We start from the raw sequence: 21,084 nt of genomic DNA, 5'->3' as shown, positions 1-21,084 counted from the left end.
TCCAACATCCAACGCTCATGGCTGCCATACCATATGCCGAGCATGGTAACAACATATGAGGTTGGTACTCTTATTGTGTCCATTTTACATATAAGGAAACAAAGTCTTAGCAAGGGGAGGTAACTTGCCCAAAGGCAGTTGGGAAGTGCAGAGCTCAGGTTAGCACTGTTGTCTCACCACTAATGCTGCCCTCCTGCACCATTTGCTCAGAATTGGAAGCTCACCTCCAGCTAGGAGGCCAATGGGAGGAACCATATGGCAGAATGATCTCTAGGGACCCCTTCAGCTCCTGTAATGGGGTACCTAGCTTATCATATCCCCACCCCACCCCCACCCCCACCCCACTTCACAGGGCAGGGAAAAGAATTCCTCCAAATTAGAATGAGGTTACGAAGAGGAATGAATACTGGGTGGCCTCTGACCAGGAGCTGATGTCTTCCCCATTGGTGAGTATATTCATTTCCTATGGCTGCATAACAAATTACCTCAAACCAGGTGACTTGAAACAACACAAATTTATTCTCTCACAGTTCTGGAGGTCAGAAGTTCAAAGTCACTTTCACTGGGCCAAAGTCAAGGTGTCAGCAGGGCTGGAGGTTCTGAGGGAAGAACCTGTTTCCTTTTCCTTGTTCAACTTCTAATGGCTACCTGTATTCCTTGGCTTTGTCCTCTTCCTCCATTTTTCAAAGCACATCACTCCAGTCTCTGTGTCTATCATCACATTACTTCTCTGACTCTGACTTCTCCGGTGAGCGAGACCCTCTTTTAAGGACCGCTGTGATTGCATCGGGCCTACCAGATTATCCAAGATTACCTTCCCATCTAAAAATCCTTAATCATACCAGTAAAGTTCCTTTTTCCTATGTTGTTGTTAGGTGCCATGAAGTTGATTCTGACTCACAGCAACCCCATGTGAGACAGAACCACCCCACAGGGTTTTCTAGGCTGTAATCTTTACAGAAGCTGATCGCCAGGTCTTTCTCCCACAGAGCTGCTGGGTGGGTTCAAACCACCAACCTTTTGGTTGGCTGCTGAACACTTAACTGTTGCATCACCAGGGCTCCTTCTTTTGTTGTGTAAAAAGTAAGATATTCACAGGTTCCAGGAATTAGGAAGAAGACATCTTTGGGGGCCATTATTCATTACCACAGTAATGCAGCCCCAACAGGGAAAATGCCCCAGGAAACCATTAAATATCCCTGTCAGCTAATACCCATCTAATTTGACAATCTCAGCTTCATTATTTAAATATGGAAACCACCTAAATCTCCATCTAGCCCCCTGCATCAGGCCAGCCAGGCCTCAGAATGTCTGCATACCCTTTTAATTGACACTGCCAACCACTATGCCCCCACTGCCAAGGGCAATGGGCTTTGTGCCCTTGACCCCACCCTGGCTGGATCACAACTGGCACCTGAACCATGGCACTCAATTCATGGCATGGCCAGTGAGTTCCAATGTGGCTGAACCAGGCAAAGTCATAAGAGAAGCAGAATCAGTGGATCAGAAAGAGAGAAGAGGAGCCAGACATTAGAACAGCCGGGACTCCTGATGGTTCCCAGGCCCAGCCATCTGTAACCTTGAAACACATCCCCTTCTCCACTTCCATGGATCACAGCTGTCCCTGAGGCCAGCGTGCAGTGACTGAATACTCTTAATGGGCAGACAAAAAGAATATTTGATCCCCTTGGCAGTTCACCACTCATAACAATTGAACATACTGGCATTCAAGATTCAGACATCAGTCTCCTGTGAGTTTTGTCAGTGTGAGTCCATATTCCAAGTCTGTTCAAATACAGGACTAAGGAGATGAGGAGAATTAGTTTTAGAGTCAGAAAGACCCAGGTTGGGACACAGTTCAGCCACTTACCAACTGTGTGATGTTGGACAAGTTGCCTCACTCCTCCCCAAGCCTGGGTTCCTCACCTTGCACCATGAGCATAGTCAGAGGACCAAGTTCACAGGATCATTGGGAAAACTAGATGAGACCAGCCACAGGCAGGGCTTTGCACAGGGCTTTTTTTTTTTTTTTAGCCATTACTAGGTCGACATGACCTTCTGAAATCCAAACAGCTCTGAAAACCATAACTCACTTGGCAGAAAACCCTGACCTGAACTGATATGAGGCTACTTAAAGTCTTTCTCTATTCGTCTTACTGTAAACATCTGTTGCAGAAATATTAACATGTCTGATTATCTGCTGGGGGTGTTATACAAAATACATGTAGAAGCCATGTCATTCTTTCTAAAATTGGAAAAATTTTAAATTTTACAACTTTTCTGCCCCGAGGTTTCAGAGACTGTGGAAGTATATCTTCATGAGAGTGGGGAGGAGAAAGAGAATGTTGTAAAAAGTGGCCTACGGTAAATACACCCAGGTGCCTGGCGCCTCAAGAGGACTTTGGAAGCCAGCCACTCTCTACACAGCCTACCCCAACCTTGCTGCACCCTTTTCCTGCAACCTTCTAAAGGGCCTTTAGAATTTGTACACAGCACTCCCCCGCTGGGAAACCCTGATGGCGTAATGGTTAAGTGCTACAGCTGTTAACAAAGAGGCTGGCAGTTCAAATCTGCCAGGCGTTCCTTGGAAACTGTATGGGGCAGTTCTACTGTGTCCTACAGGGTCGCTATGAGTCGGAATGGACTTGTCGGTGGTGGGTGTTTTTTTTGGCTCTGCAGCTGAGACAGGGCTATGTCCGGATAACCTGCCCAGTAACAGCCAAGGTGGAGCTCCATACAAAAGGCACACAACTTCAAACAAAAGAAACTGACATACAACTTGAGAGCTGGCTACATATCATCCTGTCCATCAGGCAGCAGCATAAATCCCACATTCCAGAGGGTTTTAATTGTGCATCAATGATTGTGGAAAAACAACTGTTCTCATAATTACCATAGAAATTCTCATAATTACAATAGAAATTAAAAAAAAAAAAAAACGGAATGAAAACGGCAGCAGAATTCAAGAAGACATGCTTCTTTGACTGCTCACAGCACAGTGATCACGAGACAGCGGCACACACAGCCAGGCGCTTTGGGGTGTCAGTATCCTCCACTTCCCCTTCAAGGGGTCGCTTTCGGCTAGTGCTAGGCTGGAAATAAAGGACAGGGGAGCAGTGTTTAAATCATTGGCTTCTATGAGATTATCAAATTTCCCCAATGTGCTTCTGCTAAATTTTGAGCATTTCATGGGAAACTTCTAATACCAAGAATTTCTGTTTCTTGTTAATATCTGAATTCTCACCACACCCCCTCAATTTGGACATGTTTATCCAATGGACATTTCTCTCTCTTGTGGCTTCTGACCACTCAGTGATATATATTGAAAGTTAACAGCATTTAACCGGCCTCCTCTTGGCCTTCTCCTAAATTACGATGTTTAAAGGGACTATTATACCTCTCACTGAGAGCCCCAAGTCTGGCTTTTTTGTGGGAGGACAATCCTTTTTTGTATCTTTGTTGTTTTTCCATTTATAAAACTGGGAGGGAGTGGGGAAGAAGAGAGACATCATTCACCCAAAGAAGGCAGGAAACGAATTAAGAGATACTAACTTAGGAGCCCTGGTGGCGTAGAGGTTAAAAGCTACAGCTGCTAACCAAGAGGTCAGCAGTTCAAATCTACCAGCCGCTCCTTGGAAACCCTATGGGGCAGTTCTACTGTGTCCTATAGGGTCACTATGAGTCGGAATCAACTTGATGGCAATGGGTATTTTTTTTTTTTTAACTTACACTTAAGGAGCCCTGATAGCGCTCGACTGCTAACCAAAATGTTGGCAGTTTGAACCCACCCAGCCACTCCTCAGAAGAAAGACCTGGTGATCTGTTCCCATAAAGACTACAGCCTAGAAAACCCTATGGGGCAGTTCTACTCTGTCACATTTGAGTTGCTATGAGTCAAAATTGTGAGTCAAAATTGTAACAACAATTTACACTTATAAGGAACATCAGAGGAATAAACTTATAAACCTTAAATCAACTGCTTTCCCAAAATTTAAATTTTTCAACAAACTTAGAGCCTAGAACCTTTTGACTGACAATCCCTAGGTATGCTCCTCTAGTGCATTATAAATGCAGTCTGTATTTTCAAATCTTCTAAGGGTGCTAAAGTAGATCAAGGGAAACAAAGTATCTACTACATTATTCCTAAGAATGTTACAACTGCTACTAAGGAGAGTTTTCAAATTTATCCTTGTGAAATACATCATTTCTTTAAACTTTGTTGATGTTAGCTGCCATGCTGTGGGACCCTCAACTCATGGCAACCTCAGGCACAATGGAACAGACTGCTGCCCAGTCCTGCCCCATCCCCACAATCAGCTGGGGATCTGAATGTCATGATCCAGAGGGTTTTCATTAGCTGATTTTTGGAAGTAGATCGCCAGGCCTTTCCTCCTAGTCTGTCTTAGTCTGGAAGCTCTGCTGAAACCTGTTCACCATCATAGCAACGCACAAGCCTCCACTACAGACGGGTAGTGGCTGCACATTAGGCACACTGGCCAGGAATCTGAGTCTCCTACATGGAAGGACAGAACTCAACCACAATGCAGACGCTGCTGAGTCGGCTCCAATTCATGGCGACCCCTTGTGTGGTAAAGTAGAACTGTGCTCCACAGGGTTTTCAACGTCTGGTTTTCCAGAAGTAAATAGCATGACCTTTCTTCTGAGGTACCTTTGAGTAGACTCGAACCTCCAATCTTTGGGTTAAGAGCTGAGCACATTAACCATTTGCATGACCTGGGGACTCCCTCTTTAAACTTAGCCTATATTTAACAGCCATCACCAAATAACCTGCGTTGGGACCGGGGGTACAGGCGTCGATTTATTTTCTTCCAAAAGCAGGTCTTCAAACTTTCTCTTCATGTCCTCATCCTGTGAAGAATTCAAAAACATAGGTAAGCTGTGCCTGAGGGAGAGAAAGCTCCAAGAAAGACTGGGCTAGGATGCCTCACCCCAGGAAGCAGGGAGGAGGGCAAAGATGCCCTGGTCTACCCATCAAGAGGCAACCCCTTGCCGAACGTCCGCAGCCACTCCTTGTCTCTGTACTCCCAGAACCCAGCTTGTCATCTCATCAGCAGTCAATGCTCTGTCACCAGCGGTGAAATCAAACCCCAGTGCCTAAGAGCTCGCAGTAGGTCAGAGAATCACAGACCTCAAACCTCAGCAGCCCAGATCCCGAGGGAGCTGGCAGCAATCGGGAAGCCAGAGGCAGGGCTGGCTCTGTCCTCACTGGGGCTGGTTCCTTGCAACTCCCTAAATCCCTCCAGGAGCCCCCACCTCCCATCAACAGTGAGGCCAGTTAACTAGGCCATCTTGACAAAGCGATCCTAGCCCCCTAGGAAAATCCACCCAGCAGGTGCTATACAAGTCACCAGAAGGCCTTCAAGCCCACGATCTCCAAGAGCTCAGGTCTAAAAAAGAAGGAAGACAAACAGGCTATGACTTTACAGGTGGCTCCTGCCGCAGGAGAGGGAATTATGAGGGAGGGGGAGGGGCACAGAGGACTCCTGCCTAGATGTGTATGAGGGTAGCACCTACCTTCCCAAGTGCTCACTTCTACAGGGCTCAAGGATCTGGGAGCCCTGAGAGGTGGCCTGGCACACCTCTCCCCACCTTCAGGAAGGCAAAACATCCATGACTAGGAATGTGGGCTTTGAGACTGGCCAGAATCCCAGCTGGGCCACTCACAAGCTGGGTGTGCAGAATTCAAACCCAGACCTATCTGATTCTAAAGCCCCATGTATTTTCTCCCCTCTCCCCACCACTCTAGCCAAACGTACCATGGGGGGAGTGGGGCACACAGGAGCAAAGGCCTCCATTGTTCATCAGCAATTTGCTAGAGGATCAATGACAGGTTCATCTATCCTATATTTGTAGCTAGATTTACCTTCTTCAACCAGTCTGTTCCCTGAGTCACTTGGTGTAGCTCCCCCATTGCCCATTTTAAGGGCACCAAGTTGGTCTGGCTTCCACTCATGCTCTCCCATGGCCTTAGGCTCTCCCTTCTCATGCGGTGTCACTTTCAAAGGCCACCCCCTTCCTTCCCCCGTACCTGCTCATGCCACAGCCTCCAAAGGCATCCCCCTTGCCTTCCTGCCCATTCACATCATCTACCTTCCTCAGTCACTAAGTGAACAAATATTTCCTGAGTTCTCTTAAATGCCAGACTCGAAGGCAATGGGTTATAATAGGCACACACACAAAAAAAAAACTGCAAGCCTGTTGCTGTCGAACCCATTCTGACTCATAGCGGCCCTACAGGCACAGTAGAACTTGCCCCATTGTGTTTCCAAGGCTGTAAACTTTATGGAAGCAGAGTGTCACATCTTTCTCCTGTGGATTGGCTACTGGGTTCAAACTGCGAACTTTTCGGTTAGCAGCCAAGTGCTTAACCACAGCGCCACCAGGGCTTTTACAACAGGAACAGGGGCCTCCATATCAGAGGGGCTCAATGTTTGAGAATGCTGACCTACCCAACCCCCATGTCATCCCCAGTCCACTCTTCACACTGTGTGAACCTGTGGGTACCTGAAGCCCCATAGACACTGGTCCCACCTCATCCTGAGGGTCCTCCATACCCTTCTCCTCCCTCTTACCATGGGTATCACACTGCACTGTAATCACCGTGGTCAGGATTGTCTCCCCATCCAGACTGCTAGCTCCCCAAGGCAAGGACTTATCTTCTTCTTCTACGCATCCACAGTGCCAAGAAGGCGGCACACAAGCTCATTAACTGTGCTCTGAAGGAATAACTATACGAACAAATGAAACCAGGCTAGCAAGCCCTTCACATGACAGACATTCAGTACTGCCAATAAGAGTTGACCACACACCTATTTACACCTATATTTAAAGCAAGGCATCAATTATCAATATTAAAAAAGGAGCTAATTAGATACCACAGGTAGCAATGTGTATCTGTACATACCTTTCCTTTGAGATGTGTACAATCTATTCAGAAATATTAAATTATAATACACCTGGAAAGCAGGCAAAAGGAACCTTCTAATTCAGGTAATGACCCTGAGACAGCAAGTGGGCATAAGGAACACTCTCCAAACTGGACAGTCTATTAATGAGAAAACAAAGACCAGAACCCATATCCCCGATGCTCAGTCTAGTTCCAGGCCCACAAAACCACTTGGTTTCTTCAAAAACACTGAATTTTCCCAAAATCAAATCTAAACTATCAGTAGGCGATATTTTAAATGGACAACCTAGATCCCTGTTCTCATTAGTGTTCGCTTCACCTTTTGCTGCAAAAGAAAAATGGGGACAAAAGAATGTTGAAGCAAGACCCCGTGGCAGGGTTGAACTTCACCTTTTGCTAGTTTTCTTTTATAAGAAAAATAGGCCATGCATGTTTGTCAACTTCGGGTAGAGACAAACCCCGTGTCCAGGCCTAACTGCAAACAAGCTCCGGTTTTGTCAAGACCAACAAGGCTCCTCTGCCTCAGCGTTTGGCCCCCAAGAGTTTCCCTCTGAGGACACATTAAAACAGCCAACAGGCATGTTTCTTTTTGTCATCCAAATTAAATCCCCACATGCAAAGACACCCTTTGTTTCCAAACTCCTTTTCTCCAGGTTCCTGCTGTTTCAAATCTGTGTGGTCCATTAAGTGCTAAATCATCTGACAGGCTTCTTGGGGGGGGGGGTGGGCACTACTGCTGTTTCCAGGGCAACATCCCAAACACATATATCTGGCCTTTTTTTTTCTCCCTCTTAAGGATCTGTTCTCAACTTGAGTTGGCCTGAGCAAAACTTAGGTGTGGTGGGTTGGAACTGAGAATGGGGACAGCCTTCCCAGAAGCCCAAAAGCACGATGCTAAGGCTAGATCCACTCAGGGGCTCCTGGACCAATGTGCCCAGAGGAGCAGTCTCCAGGCATCTCTCAAGCTAACTGGTTAAATTTCCCATCCCCATAGGAAACAGAGAGACCAAAATAAAGTCAAAAAAAAGTGGCATGGCCCTGCTGAATGTAACTGCACATAACATAAGGTCTGCCATCCATCAGAAAACCTGCCCGACGCGGTAGTTGATTTCAAAACCAAAGATTAGCCCAGCAAAGCCACAAAGGACTTCCATCTCTGGCAATGGGAATGCGGTTAGCACATAACCTCACAGCAGCCACAACCCCCAGCGGGAACACAGAAGTATGGCAGACTTGAAAGGCACAGGTGACAGCCTTCACTAATGGCATGCTTACCGCGAACAAGAAATGGGGCCTTTCATGCCCAAACACTTGCACTTGAGAAACAGTACTTTCTCTCCAGGGAAGCTGCCCTCCTTCTCCTCTTCCCTCATTTCCTGACTGAAAATGAAAGATGGCTGGAACACAGCCCACCCCACCTGGGGACAGCTGGGATGGAGGTACAGAGGGATAAACATACTCTCAAAGGATTGAGCTGAACTGCAGACTTAGAGCAGCCACGTGGAACCAGGACAGGCCATAATGTAAGCTTATTCATCCAAGATCACACGTAATGTCAAAGAATTTGCACCCCCTAAACACACAAAGGAAACCCTGGTAGCATAGTGGTTAAGAGCTACAGCTGTTAACCAAAAAGTCAGCAGTTCAAATCCGCCTGGCACTCCTTGGAAACCCCATGGGGCAGTTCTACTCTGTCCTATAGGGTCGCTATGAGTCGGAATCGACTCGATGGCAACGGGTTTGATTTTTTGGAAATACACAAAAAAGCCCTGGTGGCGCAACAGTTAAGACTCAGCTGCTAACCAAAAGGTTGGCAGTTCAAACCCACACAGTGGCTCCATGGGGTGATCTGTTCCCGTAAAAGATTCTCCCATGGCCACCGAGTCAATTCCAACTCATAGCAACCCTACAGGACACAGTAAAACTTCCCCGTACAGTTTCCATGGCTGTAATCTTTACAAAAGCAGACTGCCACATCTTTCTCCCACGGAGTGGCTGGTGGGTTTGAACAGTCAACCTTTCAATTAGCAGCCAAGTGCTTAACCACTGCACCACCAGGGCTCCTTGCGTAAAGATCTCAGCATATAACCAGATGAGGCAGTTCTACTCTGTCACACGGGGTCACTAGGAGTCAAAATTGACATGATTACACCCTAACAACAACAAATACACACATATACATACAATACACCTAAAAACTCAATTGCAAACATTAAACAGACCCAATGAAGCAAACGTGTTTCCATCTTCTTCCTCCTCTCTCTGAAGCAGAGTTCCAGACACACAAATCACTCCCCATACTTTATGCTAACAGGCACTGCCCCACACCCACCTGAAGCCATGGGTGTCTTAAGGCATCTTCTGTGGTAAAACGCTCCTTGGGATCCACTACCAACAACTTTTTGACAAGGTCGAGAGCTAAAGCAACAAGAGAATTTAGTTAAAAACAGTGCAAGGAAAAACACATTAGAATAGCAATATTAAAGGATGCCAGAAGCATAGGCCAACATCCAGAGAGAGAGGAGAAGTTCTGAGATGGTGGTGGTACCACTGGAAACAGCAGGCAGGGCCCCTAATTCTCCTCACTTCATTCTTCAGTATGCTAGAGCTCTGCAACCTCTTGGCTCTCTGTTCCCACTCTCCTTGCTGGCCTCAAGTTCAAACCAATTAAAGCTGAACTTCCACCCAGTTCTAAGCTAGATATGCTTAGCCAGAGTTCCTCAGCCAGAGAGAAGCTCCCAGAACTGCAGGTTTGTTAGAAACAAAGCTTGACTGCTCCAGCAAGAACTACTAGAAGGCAGCTTGTACACTCCAACCATAGTTTTCCTTAAATAAACATTTTGACATTTAACACAATCATCTATGTTACACTGTTTGGCAATTCCTTTTAGCTGTCTACTTTCTTCTTCTGAGAATTACAAAGTTGCAGTTTTAATTTATAAAACACAAAGTAATTATTTTAGCTCTTATATGCTTGCTTAAAAGAAAACTTGTAACTGAGTTACTCAATATCGGGCATTTTTTTTTTTTTTTTCTTTTAAATAGGTACCAGGTACTTGTGTACATTATACTTGTTAGGTGCCTTCCAGTTGATTTTTGACTCCTAGCAACCCCGAGACAGAGTAGAACTGCCCCACAGGGTTTTCTTGGCTGTTATCTTTACAGATTGCCAGGTCTTCCTCTTGCAGAGCAGCCGGGCAGGTTTGAATTGCCAACCTTTCAGTTTGCAGCCAAGCACTTAATTGCACCACCAGGGTTCCTCACAAAAACCATGCGAGGTCGGGGTTACTGAGCCCCTTTTACAAATAAGGAAATGGAGACTCAGACAGCTTAAGTAACTTGTTCCAGTTCACACAGCTAGCAAGTGGCAGACCCAGGAATGAAGCCCAGGTCAGCCTGGCTTTGAAGCTTAGCTCTTAAAATCTGTCTGCCTCTCAAATGGTGCAGAACTAACAACAGAAGAGGAGAACAGAACTGACAGGAGAAATCACTGAATTTGAAAAGAAACTTCCACCAAAGCACACACACATTTTAGCAAACCACAAATTCTTAACCCTTTCGTATCCATACCCTTCTCTGAGACCTCTGCCCAGACTTCAGGAATGAAGTTGTATTTTCCACTGGTGATCTGATCCTTCAGTGACACTTGAGTCTTATGCTCAGAGAAAGGTGGATACCCACTAAGGCTTAATATTGGTAGAGAAAGAAAGGAAAAGAAATCAAGAGGCATTCTCAGTGGCATTTGGATACACAGATTTCTTAATCAGCATAATGAAAAACCAGAGTTTTCTTTACATCGGTGACCTAAATTAGATACAAGCTCTCTACCTGGACACATTTTGGATTTCATCTTACTACCTCCAACCAGACTGTGAAACAATGAAATTTTCTTACCAAATAAAAAGGATAACTCCTAAACTCCAGCAGTCCACAGCACGGTTATACCCGGCAGTCCCAAAGGAAACAAGAACCTCAGGAGCCAAATAGGTGGGGGTACCACATAAAGTTCTCATGAGAGAGGTCTCCCCCAGAATCTTGGACTGCCCAAAATCAGTAATCTAAAATTAAGGACAAAAAGGAAAAATGTTTAAGTGATGTCATAAAATAAGAAATGAACACAGTTGCCAGCACCAAAAGACACGCTGGCTACATTGGTTTCCATCTTACAGTTCATAAAAAAAAAAAAAAAAAATTTTTTTTTTTTTTTTTTTTTTTTTTTTTTTAATGACAGTTCATACCTGTCATTAATCTAGAATCCATAAGCCCCCGTCTTTGCATTGAAGGTATGTATTTAATTTTGCTTTAATTTTTGTTGCTGAGCCAAGGAACCTCAAGGCCCACATTTTCCAACTTATCTACATTCTCTGTAACCTTACAAAAGATTTATAACCCTTTTGTAAAGACAAAGACCCTCTAGAATTCTGACTGGTTATGCATGGGTCTTCTAAGACCTGCGGTTTTCAACCTTAGCAGCACAGGAGAATACCTGAAAAGCTTGGAAAAACTCCTTATACCTGGGTCCCACCTTTGTTCTTGTTGAGTGCCACTGAGTCAATTCCAACACACAGTGACCTCTGTGACAGAGCAGAGCTGTCCTGTAAGGGTTTTTTGGGCTATAATCTTTACAGAAGCAGAGTGCCAGGTCTTTCTCCCGCAAAGCAGCTAGGTGGGTTCAAACTTTTGGTTAGCAGCCAAGCACTTAACCATTGTACCAAGAGGGCCCCTTGGGTCAACCCTTTAGTGATTCTGATTTAAGCGGTCTGCGGTGTAGCCTGGGTACTATATGATTTTTTTTTTTTAATCTGAACAGGAGATTCTAAAATGAAGCCAGACTTGATAATGCTCCCATTATTTATCCGGTCATTTAAACGGCAGTTTCTTAACAGAAACTACTAGAGTGGCCACATACAAAACATAAATTTCTTACCTTTATAAGACAGTCCTCTTTCTGTGATGAGAGTAGAACATTCTCTGGCTTTAAGTCCCGATGTATAATGCCATTTTCATGAAGGTACTATACAGAAAGGAGGCATGACTAAGTACATGAATAGAGACAAGAAACAGCACCACATATCTCTTAGAACTGGATTGAGCTGAAAGTCATGTTATTCAAACCCATATTCCCAAAATTTCAAGAACACTGCTGAATAAAGGGGCTGTTATTGTCGTTATGTGCCACTGAGTCGACTGTGACTCATAGCAGTCCATGTGAGAGAGCTGGATTGCCCCGTGGGGTTTTCCTGGCTGTAATCTTTAGGAAAGAGATTGCCAGGTCTTTGTCCTGCAGTGCAAACCACTAACCTTTCAGTTAGAAGTCCAGCACCTAACCATTTGTGTCACCACGGCTCCTTGGATAAAGGGGTTACTGTTGACAAATTTGTTTTCAAGATAATTTTAAAATAGCACAAAAAGTTAAAAAAGCAACTTATGTCAATAAGCCTTTTATTTCACTTTGCAAGACAATAAATATCCCTTTATACTGGCAGAAACATAAGGTGTCGATTTTAATAAAAATGTAAATGGTTACATAAAACATTTTGTGAGTGTATTAAAGTAACTATAAAAAAATCTACCAAAATGATATATTTAGTTATTTCGGCCCTAAGAATAGTATTTTAAAAGAGAATTTTTTAAATATATATATATATCTATAAATATCTGTTAAAATACCCAGTTAACATATTCCTCGATGCAAAGACCAATTAACGTACAATGCCAAATTTCTTTAGAAAAAAAAAATTTCTCACATCCACTGGTCTGCATACCCAATCCATCTTAATATTCTTTTTTTTAATTGTAGTAAATATAAAAGTAACAAAACATTTGACATTTCAACAATGTTCATTCATGTGTACACTTCAGTGACATTAATTACACCCATCGTATTGTTCAACCATCACGCTATCCATTTCCAAATTTAATAGAAGTTCAGTGTCCTCTAAGCTTGGAGTCCTAATCCTAATATTCTTAGTCATTCAGTATTTCAAAAAAAACCACATTGCTATCATTATTATTCGGTGCCGTCGACTCAGTTCTGTTGCCATCAAGTTGATTCCAACTCAGGGCAACCCCATGTGTTACAAAGTAGAACTGCTCCATAGGGCTTTCTTGGTTGTAATCTTTACAGAAGCAGATTGCCAGACCTTTCTTACATGGTGCCACTAGGTAACTTCAAACTGCTGACCTTTAGGTTAGCAGCCAACTGCAAAACCACCTGTGCCACCCAGGGACTGTTATGTACAAAAAAAAAAAAAAAACCCAAATCAAATCTGTTGCTGTCCAGTCAATTCCGACTCATAGCAACCCTACAGTACAGAGTAGAACTGCCCCATAGGGTCTCCAAGGCTATAAATCTTTACAGAAGCAGGCTGCTACATCTTCCTCCTGTGGAGCAGCTGGTGGGTTCAAATCACAGACCTTTCAGTTAGCAGCTGAGCACCTAACCACGGTGCCACCAGGGAAGGAATAAACCAATAAGAGAGTAAAGCACTGGTTAGGTGACAGCGGCCACTAAACCATGACACCTGTGTTCATGGACTTCAATCGTCTCTGGATGACCCTCTGCCCTAGAGCAAAAATTCTGCCCAAAAACTTCCACTGGGAAATGGACCTGGTAAAACCCTTGAGGATGGCAAACCCAGGTGGAGCAGCCTTAGGAAACCCTCCCTCAGGCCTCACTCAGTGAACTGCTGCCCATCTGTTTCAAGCCTGCAGTGGGTACCCAAGGGAAGAAAGCTCGGCAGGGAGTCACCACAACCAGATTTGGTTTGAGACTGACAGCGGATAGTGGCGATGGCTGCACAACATGATGAAAGTAATTAATGCCACTGGACTGTATATGTAAAAAATGTTGAAATGGTAAATTTTTTGTTATATATACACTCACCACGATTTTTTTTTTTTTTTTTTTGCTTAAGAAATGGTGATGCTCCTCGAAGCAGGGCCCCATCGGCTGTTCCTTCATGTAGCCCTGTCACCGAATGGAGACGAGAAGGCAGTGCACATGTCCCGACCACCTACCGGGTACAGTTAGCAGGACCCTGCACCCGACGGGAACACCTAATACTGTCCCATCTGTCCAAATAGCCCCAAACTGACAGCCTGACCCTCGTAAGTATCAGGTCCCACCCTGAAAGCTAAAGAGGATTTCTACAAGGATCAAGCAGAGGTGAGAGGTCAACCTTCTTCCAGAAACATGTCCAAGCTAAAGAGATGAAAAGTGGGGACTCTATTTTTTTCCCAGTCCCTTTCTTACTATCTCTTAAGCTTCACAGTGACAGCTTTCTCATCTGAATCAAACAGGTAAGATGTTTTTGCCAAGAAGAGAACAAACACAGACTCTCTTCTCTTTGAATTTTAATCCACAGTTCCGCAATTTCTGCCTAACTCAAGGAGTAATTCACCTAAAAGAAAGCAGGCTGTCAACAGAATTCAGGGCTTCTCTACCTGTACAGCCAGAAGCATCTGGTAAAAATAGAGTTTGCAGGTAGCTTCTTTCAGGCGTCTGTTTCCCACCACCCTGTCAAACAGCTCTCCTCCTTCCATCCTGAAATACACAGGCAAAGCAGGTGACTCATTCCTGGAGGGAAACTCACTTGGATGGAGGTTAATCATACAAACACAGAAAAGTCATTAAGACAAGCATGGAGTTGCCATTTTTATTCACTCTTGGCTCCTAGTTTTAAAGTCAAAGATGTAAAAAGCCTCTTCCATAACCAGATGTCCCAGTAGGAGACAAAGGAACCAGGGAAGACAGAAGCAGCATGCAGAGGGCATTGGAGACACTTGGGGAGCTTTAAAAAGCCTGACTCAGTAGATTCGTGGCGGCGCCAGGGAAGGTGTATTCTCACCACATAGACCAGATGATTCTCAGGCCAATGCAGAAGAGCAGGGGTAAGCCTGCACCCAAACTGGGGTCTGAACCCCAGCCCTATCACCTCCCAGCTGGGGTCTGAACCCCGGCCCTATCACCTCCCAGCTGGGGTCTGAACCCCGACCCTATCACCTCCCAGCTGGGGTCTGAACCCCGACCCTATCACCTCCCAGCTGGGGTTTGAACCCCGGCCCTATCACCTCCCAGCTGCGCGACTCTGGGCCAGATGCTTTACGTCTCTGAGCTTGTTTGTGCCTCTTTACAAATGGGGATGATACCACCTACCCTGATGGTTGTAAAAATTAAGAGATAATTGGTATAGAGATAAAGCACCTGGCACAGCAAGGCCGTTCAATTCCTCCTTTTCTGGAAGTGGAGCTAAAAATAATAACCCAAATGTAAGGCTGTCGTGAAGGTTAAATGATCCATGTAAAGTGCTTAAAGCAGTACGCAGCTCAAGGTAAATGCTTAATAAATATTGGCTGTTGTTGTTACAGCAAACCCGGGTGGCGCAGTGGTTAAGTGCTACAGCTGCTAACCAAGAGTCAGCAGTTTGAATCCACCAGACGCTCCTTGGAAACTCGATGGGGCAGTTCTACTCTGTTCTATAGGGTCGCTATGAGTTGGAATCCACTCAACAGCAGTGGGTTTGGTTTTGGTTTTGGTTGTTGTTACATGCCATCAAGTCAATTCCAACTCATAAAGACTCCATGTGACAGAGTAGAACTGACCCACAGGGTTTTCTTCATGAAAGCAGATCACCAGGTCTTTTTATTCCATGGGGACCACAGGATAGGATCAAACTGCTGACCTTTAGGTTAGTAACCAAGCACTTAACCACTGTGCCACCAAACCAAAAACCTGTTGCTGTTAAATCGATTCTGACCCATAGCAACTCCACAGGACAGAGGAAAACTGCCCCCTAGGGTTCCCAAGGCTGTAACCTTTACAGAAGCAGGGTGCCACAACTTTCTCCCACAGGGCGGCTGGTGAGTTCAAACCACCGAGCTTTTGATTAGCATCTGGGTGCTTAACCACTGTGCCACTAGTGCTTCTACTGCACCACCAGGACTCCTTAAATGTTGGCTACTGTCATTTTATTATTATAATTAAACTGTGTGAACTAGATCAAGTCAGGTAACAACCTCCTATTTAACAGCAACAAATAATTCCTTTAAGCATCACAAGGACCATCCAATCACTCCTGGTGCTGTAATTTACTAAACAATCTTAATGGTCGACCTGCACAGCCATTTGAAAACCAGGAGCAAAGTATTCCCTTCCTGTCATGACAGCCACTCCCAGAAACACTGTACATTTATGCATGAATGGCCATCAAGACAGGCCTCTTCCAAGAATGAGACAGGAAAGTATTCTGGTCACACCAAATAAGACAGGACTTCATGGCCATCAAAGTAAAGTAGCGAGATACTGAAAGATACTCAGGTGCCACCAGGTCACTTGGGACTTTGATCCTGAGCAGAAAGGGTCTATTTGAACAGGTGTTTCAGAGTGATAATACTGACACATGGTTGAGCACCTATGTGTGCCTGGTACTGTGCCAGGGCTTTCCATTTCTCAATGCATTTGATCCTTACAACAACCCCATATGTGGTGGTATCATTATTATCCCCATTTAACGCTAGGAAAACAAGACTCAGGTGAAGTAAACTCACCCACAGGCAGACAAAAGGCTTGTTGTTTTGGTTAGGTGCTGTTGAGTCGATTTCAACTCATAGCAACCCCATGTGACAGAGTAGAACTGCCCCCTAGGGTTTTCTTAGCTGCAATCTTTACAGGAGCAGATCGCCAGATCTTCCTCCCACAGAGCAGCTAGCAGGGTTCGAATCGCCAACCATTCAGTTAGCAGCCAAGACTTAATCATTTGCACCACCAGGGCTCCTACAAAAACCAAAACAAAATCCATTGCTGTTGAGTCAATTCCGACTCATAGTGACCCTACAGGACAGAGCAGAGCTGCCCAATAGAGTTTCTAAGGAGCGCCTAGTGGATTCGAACTGCCGACCTTTTGGTTAGCAGCTGAGCTCTCTCCTAACCACTGGATTCAAACCTAGACCTCAGACTCCAAACCCACGGCCAGGAAGCCCTCTGCCGCCTGCCTTTAGAAACCCAACAGGGATTTTAGAATTTTTACTAATGCTCCACACACACTTTGTGGGCCTCCACCACCACCACATACATACACTGAAGACTCTCAGGATAAAAAATGTTACTCAGCACTGGAATCTCTGGTGGCTTATTAGGCATTTAAATGGAAATTAAAATTAAAAAGTTTACTACTTACAATTCCAAAACAATATAATAGTCTTCTGCATCAAAAAAGTTTTTAATCTTGATGATGCAAGGCTAAAAAAAGAGAAGGAAAAAGGAAAAGCAGTGAGAAGCTCCCTAGAGGAAAACCACAACAGCATGGAACTTGGGACATCTGCCTAGAGGGTCAGGGAGGCCAAGACCAGGCACATGGCCTCCTGCCTTGGGACGCTTTGAAGTTACGTGCAGGGGAGAAGGCAGAACAGAATCTAGCTGGTTCCTCAGAAAGGACATGCAAGAAACTCTCCACCCCTCACCCCCTCCCAAGGAACTAGCTCATATTTCATACACAGGGATGATACCCAAGAAGGAAGGCAAGATCTCTTCCCCAGCCCTCCTCCCCACTGCCCAAGAGCATAGGTACAAAGGGGCAGCCTAAAGAACCTGACAAGTAAGTTAATAAAAGCAGTCCAGGTGGGGACTCTGGCCACGCCTCCAGATAGGGGCGCTATTCAGCTCCAGGCAACTGGAACCACTGGTGAATGGGGACCCCGCGTGACAAGATCCTTACATTTTTTAAGGGAAGAAGAAAATCCTAATTTTATAAGAACTCAAAGCACACCTGTATGTGTGTGTGAGGGGGAAGTCTCACACACACATACACCTATGGCTGACAATTTGCAACCTCTGATCAACATGAGATGCATAGCAGAATCCTGCAGGTGAAGGAGAGCAGGACTGTATAGTTCGACCTGCACATTTATTATGATGATTTTATACCTAGAAAACATTCCTACTATTTTCACAATACAAAGGACTGACAGTAAAGCTCAGTGGTGGTGCTTGTATGGTTGTTAGCTGCTATTGAGTCAGCCTCTGAATCACGGTGACTCCAATGACAATGGAACAAAATGCTGCCTTGTTCTGTACCATCCCCATGATTCAACTGTTGTGATCCACAGGGTTTTCAGTGGCTGATTTTCAGACATAGACTGCCAGGTCTTTCTTCCTAGTCTGCCTTCATCTCAAAGCTCTGCTGAAACCTATTCAGCATCATAAAAACACGCAAGCCTCCACTGGCGGATGAGTGGCAGCTGTTCACTGGCTGGGTGGAAAATGAGAATTGTACCACTGAACTACAACTGCCTCCATAAAGCTCAGCACTAGGAGTAAGTAAAAGAGACACACAACCCAGCAGAAAAGGGAACTATAGTTATATTAGAACTGAAGGGGAAGAAAGCTGCAAGATTTTTAGGTTTTATGTTTAAGAGTCCTGGTGGCGTAAACAGTCAAGTGCTAGGCTGCTAATCAAAAGGTTGGAGGTTCAAACCCACCCATCAGCTCTGCAGGAGAAAGGCTTGGCAATATTCTTCCATGAAGATAACAGCCAAAAAATAAATTCTATTAAGAAAACATTCTGTATCCCACTTTGAAGTGTGGCATCTGGAGTCTTAAATGCTAACAAGTGGCCATCAATTGGTCTCAACCCACCTGGATCAAAGGAGAATGAAGAACACCAAGGTCACAAGATAACTATGAGCCCAAGAGACAGAAAGGGCCACATGAACTAGAGTCTACATCATCCTGAGACCAGAAGAACTAGATGATGCCCGGCCACAACTGATGACTGCCCTGACAGGGAGCACAACAAAGAACCCCTAAGGGAGCAGGAGAACAGTAGGATGTAGACCCCAAATTCTCATAAAAAGACCAGACTTAACAGTCTAACTAAGGCTAGAAGAATCCCGGTGGTCATGGTCCCCAAACCTTCTGTTGGCCCAGAACAGGAACCATTCTCGAAGCCAACTCATCAGACATGGATTGGACTGGACAATGGGTTGGACAGAGATGCTGATGAGGAATGAGCTACTTCCATCAGGTGGACACTTAAGGCTATGTTGGCATCTCCTGCCTGGAGGGGAGATGGGAGGGTAGAGGAGTTAGAAGCTGGCAAAATAGTCACGAGAGACTGGAAGGAGGGAGCGGTCTGACTCATTAGAGGGAGAGTAAGTGGGAGTATGTAGTAAGGTGTATATAAGTCTATATGTGAGAGACTGACTTGATTTGTAAACTTTCACTTAAAGCACAATAAAAATTATTTAAAAAAAAAAAAAAAGGTAACAGCCAAGAAAACTCCATGGGGCAGTTCTACCCTGTCACTTGGAGTAGCTAGGAGTTGGAATCGACTTGACAGCACGTAACAACAACAACATTTAAAACAGTGGCAAAACTCACCAGAGTAATCTTGCTATAAAACAAATTCCATCACACCCACTGCTTTGATTAGGAACCTTCACGTGGTACATTCCTTCCCATGATGAACTCTTATAAAGCAGTAAATAAACACATCACTGCCCCCCTCACACAGATAGATCCTGGAAACATAATGCCGAGTAGAAAAGGCAAGTCACAAAAGACTTCATCAAGTAGGATACCATTTTCATAAGGCTCAGAAACAAGCTGTTAAACACTATACTGTTTGGGGATGCATATATATGTGGCTTTTTAAATAAGCATAGGAAGGATAAACGTAACATTCAAGATAACAGGATTCCTGCCGGGGAGAGGCAAGAGGAACAAGTGGGAGAAGCACACAGGTTGCCGCTTTAAGCTTTCATTTAAGTTGGATGGTGAGTGCAGGGGTGTTCGTTTTACTAGACCACTTTATAAAATATGCTGCTGTTGTGTGCTGTCAAGTTGATTCCAATTCCTAGTGACCTCATGTGTCAGAGTACCACTGGCCCATAGAGTTTTCTAGGTTGCCATCTTTACGGGCACAGATTACCAGGTTTTTCTCCTGCAGAGCCACTGGGTGGGTTCAAACTGCCAGCCTTTTGGTTAGCAGATGAGTGTGTAACCATTGCACCACCAGGGTTCCCTGTAATATATATAAAAAGAAAAAAACCTGTTGCCATCGAATCAATTCCAACTCATAGCAACCCTACAGGACAGAACAGAACTGCCCCATAGGGTTTCCAAAGCTGTAAATCTTTATGGAAGCAGACTGCCACATCTTTCTTCCATAGAGCAGCTGGTGGGTTCAAATTGCCAACCTTTCAGTTAACAGCTAAGCACTCAACTACTGTGCCACCAGGGCTCCTCTTATAATACATACTTATCATATACAATTTTATGTATGTCACATATCATATAATTTGTAAATGACTGACAGAAGGGAGAGAAGGAAGACAAGAAATAAAACCTTTGGCTCCTTGCTGCCCAAAAGCTAAAATCCAACTTCTCAACAAGGTTTACCATGCCCTGCACAATCGTATCCCCTACCTCCAACTCCAGCTTCATCCTGCCCTCTACCCACCATCCCCACATCAATCTCACTTCCTGCTCCTACTCCCATGCATCCTGTCCAGACCACAAAACACTGCCCTGTCCCCTTTCCCAACGCCACACCTCTGCTCACACTACCTCCCACCTAGTGGCCAGTCCTGTAAGCACACTTGGCCTCATGCCTTAGGCCCCTGCTCAAAGGTCCCCTCAGAGTGTGTCTGCTCACCTTACAGGGATTCTGATGTCTGTCAATCCACACTGTACCTTAGGATCTGTCTCCCGACCAGGCTCTGAGATCCAGGAGTGCAGAGAAAAGAAACTAATACCCACCACAGGTCTCCTTTCCCACCAGGTGCTACGTGAGCTGACACAAGCCTTACTGATTTTTCTAGGCCCAACACTCAGCACAGTGACTGCACACAGGAGACTCATATGCTGCTGGATTAATGCCAATAATAACAACAGCTGCACTGCTTACTGAGGGTAAAGTTCTGTGCCAGCCTCACTGCAGTCATGGAACACACAGCTATGGGGGCCAGGATGAGAACAAACCAGTTCTATCCCTCCTTACTTAGGATCATAGTACACTGCTTGGCTCGGCAGTGAACAACTTTTCTGTCACAACAATGAAAACACTGAATATGCATTGTAGTATTATATTAAAAGAATTAGAAAAGAAATACATGCACACCCAATGTTCACTGCAGCACTGTTTACAATAGCAAAA

The 21,084-nt window shown here is 44.8% G+C and overlaps 1 protein-coding gene across 2 annotated transcripts in view; it reads right to left on the bottom strand.

The window, feature by feature from the left end:
• Positions 1–505: 505 nt before the first annotated feature.
• CHEK2 (checkpoint kinase 2) overlaps positions 506–21,084 on the bottom strand; it is a 47,297-nt gene continuing 26,718 nt past the window's right edge. For both annotated transcript variants that reach the window (XM_049866451.1, XM_049866452.1), the window contains exons 8-16: positions 17,107–17,168; positions 14,375–14,474; positions 13,815–13,898; positions 11,856–11,942; positions 10,823–10,986; positions 10,499–10,614; positions 9,261–9,346; positions 4,789–4,869; positions 506–3,092 (exon numbers count right to left, since the gene is read on the bottom strand). In XM_049866451.1, coding sequence (XP_049722408.1) covers positions 3,003–3,092; positions 4,789–4,869; positions 9,261–9,346; positions 10,499–10,614; positions 10,823–10,986; positions 11,856–11,942; positions 13,815–13,898; positions 14,375–14,474; positions 17,107–17,168 — 870 coding nt within the window. In that variant the 3' untranslated portion in view covers positions 506–3,002. The remainder of the gene's footprint in view (positions 3,093–4,788; positions 4,870–9,260; positions 9,347–10,498; positions 10,615–10,822; positions 10,987–11,855; positions 11,943–13,814; positions 13,899–14,374; positions 14,475–17,106; positions 17,169–21,084) is intronic.

Source organism: Elephas maximus, chromosome 22 (genome assembly GCF_024166365.1).
Source record: "Elephas maximus indicus isolate mEleMax1 chromosome 22, mEleMax1 primary haplotype, whole genome shotgun sequence".
Classification (NCBI taxonomy): Eukaryota; Metazoa; Chordata; class Mammalia; order Proboscidea; family Elephantidae; genus Elephas; species Elephas maximus.
The sequence above is the reverse complement of the archived record's forward strand: the minus strand, read 5'-3'. Positions and strand labels throughout refer to the sequence as shown.